This window comes from Loa loa, assembly GCF_000183805.2.
Source record: "Loa loa unplaced genomic scaffold supercont3.206, whole genome shotgun sequence".
NCBI lineage: Eukaryota > Metazoa > Nematoda > Chromadorea > Rhabditida > Onchocercidae > Loa > Loa loa.
The window spans coordinates 20,256-22,862 of NW_018108386.1; the positions used below are offsets into that span (position 1 = coordinate 20,256).

At 34.1% G+C, this 2,607-nt stretch overlaps 1 protein-coding gene across 1 annotated transcript; it reads left to right on the forward strand.

Annotated features, from left to right (window-relative positions):
• Positions 1–637: 637 nt before the first annotated feature.
• On the forward strand, positions 638–1,705 carry LOAG_18146 (hypothetical protein; the record flags this gene model as incomplete). Its single annotated transcript, XM_020450812.1, has 4 exons — positions 638–660; positions 726–880; positions 1,327–1,463; positions 1,595–1,705. 4 exons carry the CDS (start codon positions 638–640, stop codon positions 1,703–1,705), a joined length of 426 nt encoding a protein of 141 aa, XP_020305462.1.
• Positions 1,706–2,607: the final 902 nt, after the last annotated feature.

A 2,607-nucleotide genomic window follows, 5' to 3' on the forward strand; every position in this document is an offset into this window, starting at 1 on the left:
ACTAGAAATAAATAATAACTGATTACATTTGGTGAATAAAACACATGCAGAATGAATGATTTATATCAATGCCATTAATTCTTCCCATAAAATACGAATCTGACTTTTGCGTAGGAGTTCAAGTAGAAAGAAGTCAGAAATATTCTTATCGACATCATTTAATGCAAATTCTAGAGCAGTCTCAACATCTTGAATATCGACAAATTCTTCCCGTTGATTTGTATTCATCTATAAGATGGCCTGGATTACTTATTTTCCAAGCAGCCTAACTGTATTTTAAATAATTTACCTCACATTATGTGTATCGTTTTTCTCTTTTCAGCTAAATTTATTGATAAATCATAATTTGTCATGGAAAAAACACATTGATCAAAATTTTGAAGTAATATTTCATGGAATTTCCCACCGACTGATATCGTTCAGTTTATCAGAAACCGATGATTACATCGAATTCGTTTTGCGAAAAGTTAGAAGAATTATACCGAAGTCGAGCATTCTCAAATAGTTTTTAGCTAGTTCTCGAAGATCAATCTAAATTTACAGTATTCTCTATGCATATAATAACATCTGTATATTAACAGAACGATCACTGGACATCTTAATGCAGGGTTGAATTTCAGGTTTGCTGTAACGAATTATGAGATACAGAATGATACTCTCGTAGGTCCGGCAAACTGGACCACATTTGCATGGGTTTTACAGCGGAGTAGATTTATCAGTTGCAGGAAAGATTTCGCAATTCTCTATCGTAAAACTTATCCTCAGTACTTCAGTGGGAAACGTCGAATTCGAAATGAAGTCATACTGACACTTCAGAAATTCCGCAATTGGGCTATTGAGCGTGGCATGACACCAATACTCTATGCTGGCACACTGCTTGGTATTATTGTTTCTTCTAGTACAAATTTATACTTTCATAAATAGCAAAACACAAATGACTGTTTATTCCAACTGAGAGATGGGTCATCTCTTACGATAGTTCATTTCCGTCTGCGTACATCTAGAAACTACTGGAGCTATTCACTGGCGCTAAATGTTTCTTGTGTTCATGATCCGTACGATCTAAGTAAAAATTGTGTGCAGAGAATTTTTCCTCATGTAGTCTTAATATCACCCTTCCTTTCGACAACCTTTCCGTCCACAAAGCTTTTTAAGTGTTACCTTGGATTTTAGTTTATCCATAGGAGATTCGGCTTTGTAAAGCCTACTGTAGTTGAAGGAAACTACTCGCAAGGAAACATTCTCGAAAATTTATATGAGCAATCTCATTCACTACAACATTATTCCGTTAATTTCACAAAAAAATTTTTATTCATATAAATTTAGGTTGGTATCGAGAATGCGGTATTATACCATATACACACGATATCGACTTTACGGTCTTCATCGAGCAATACTATAACAAATTTCCTGAAGATGTTATGAATAGTTCGTTTATCAAACTTAGTATGCGATTCAACAGAGTGAGTTACAGCGTAGCGTTGGTATCAGTAAGAAAAGGACAAATAAATGATGAATTAATTGGTTGATAAAAGGGTTTATATATAGTGCGCATTGATCTATTTTACTGCATTCCAGTTTTGGATTTTTTTAGCCAGATGATCTATTGGAATACAAAGTGTATATAGAGGACGGTGTTCCAACGGACACATTCTTTCTATATCATGATCAAAATACTTCTGGATTGGAGGTCTATCTTCTATGACTAAGTACAGGCAAGTATTTAATAATACTTCACTCTTTCAAAAGTGGAAAATTTTATTCTTGGAAGTATTTTACATAATGTGACACTAGAACTGCTAATTTTCTTTATTTCCACTTCATACTTGGATAATTGGACCATTAACTAAATGGAACAATATTGCCATAGCACAATTATCATCAAGAATTGTAAAACGCAAATTAATGCATAAAGCTAATTCCAAAAACGTCTCACAGAATATATTTCCGAGACATCAATCTGGCAATAAGAAGGAGGAATGCTATATTGTGTACAGAATTTATATGACAAATCCTGCAAGGACTGGTTTTACGATTGCGGGGATTAGCGCCTCTGTTAGCTCATGCTGATGAAGCACTCTTTGTTAGCTCACATTTGTAAAGGCTTTGTTTTAACGCACATTAATGAAGGGCTCTTGAAGTACACTGCTTACACTGCTAAATAATGAGCACATATACAATCAACCCTACGCAATGATAGTGATTTAGTCATACAGAAAGAAATTGAATGATTTACAAATCTTAGTCACGATCCAGCTGGGCACATACAAATTAGTACGTCACTGCACATTCCCTTTGTACTTCTTTTTTTTTATCATGGAACTTCTTCACGTTTATTCGCGATATTCCAGACAACGAAATAGTGTTTGTTGAATCGATTTGATTCGTCCTATTTTGTTGGTGGGTCATACAAATTATTTTGCAAATTGTTTCGGATGTGATCATTTTGGACAAATTGAAGTGAAAATTTAACATTTATTCGATTTGTCTTTTTCTAAGTCTTTTCTTAAGCATAATTTTTCCATGTGGGAGAGAACATGCATGACTTCCGTTGAACAGTTTGATTATTTTGTTCCTATTTTCCGCCTATTTACTAGTCCAGAAAAC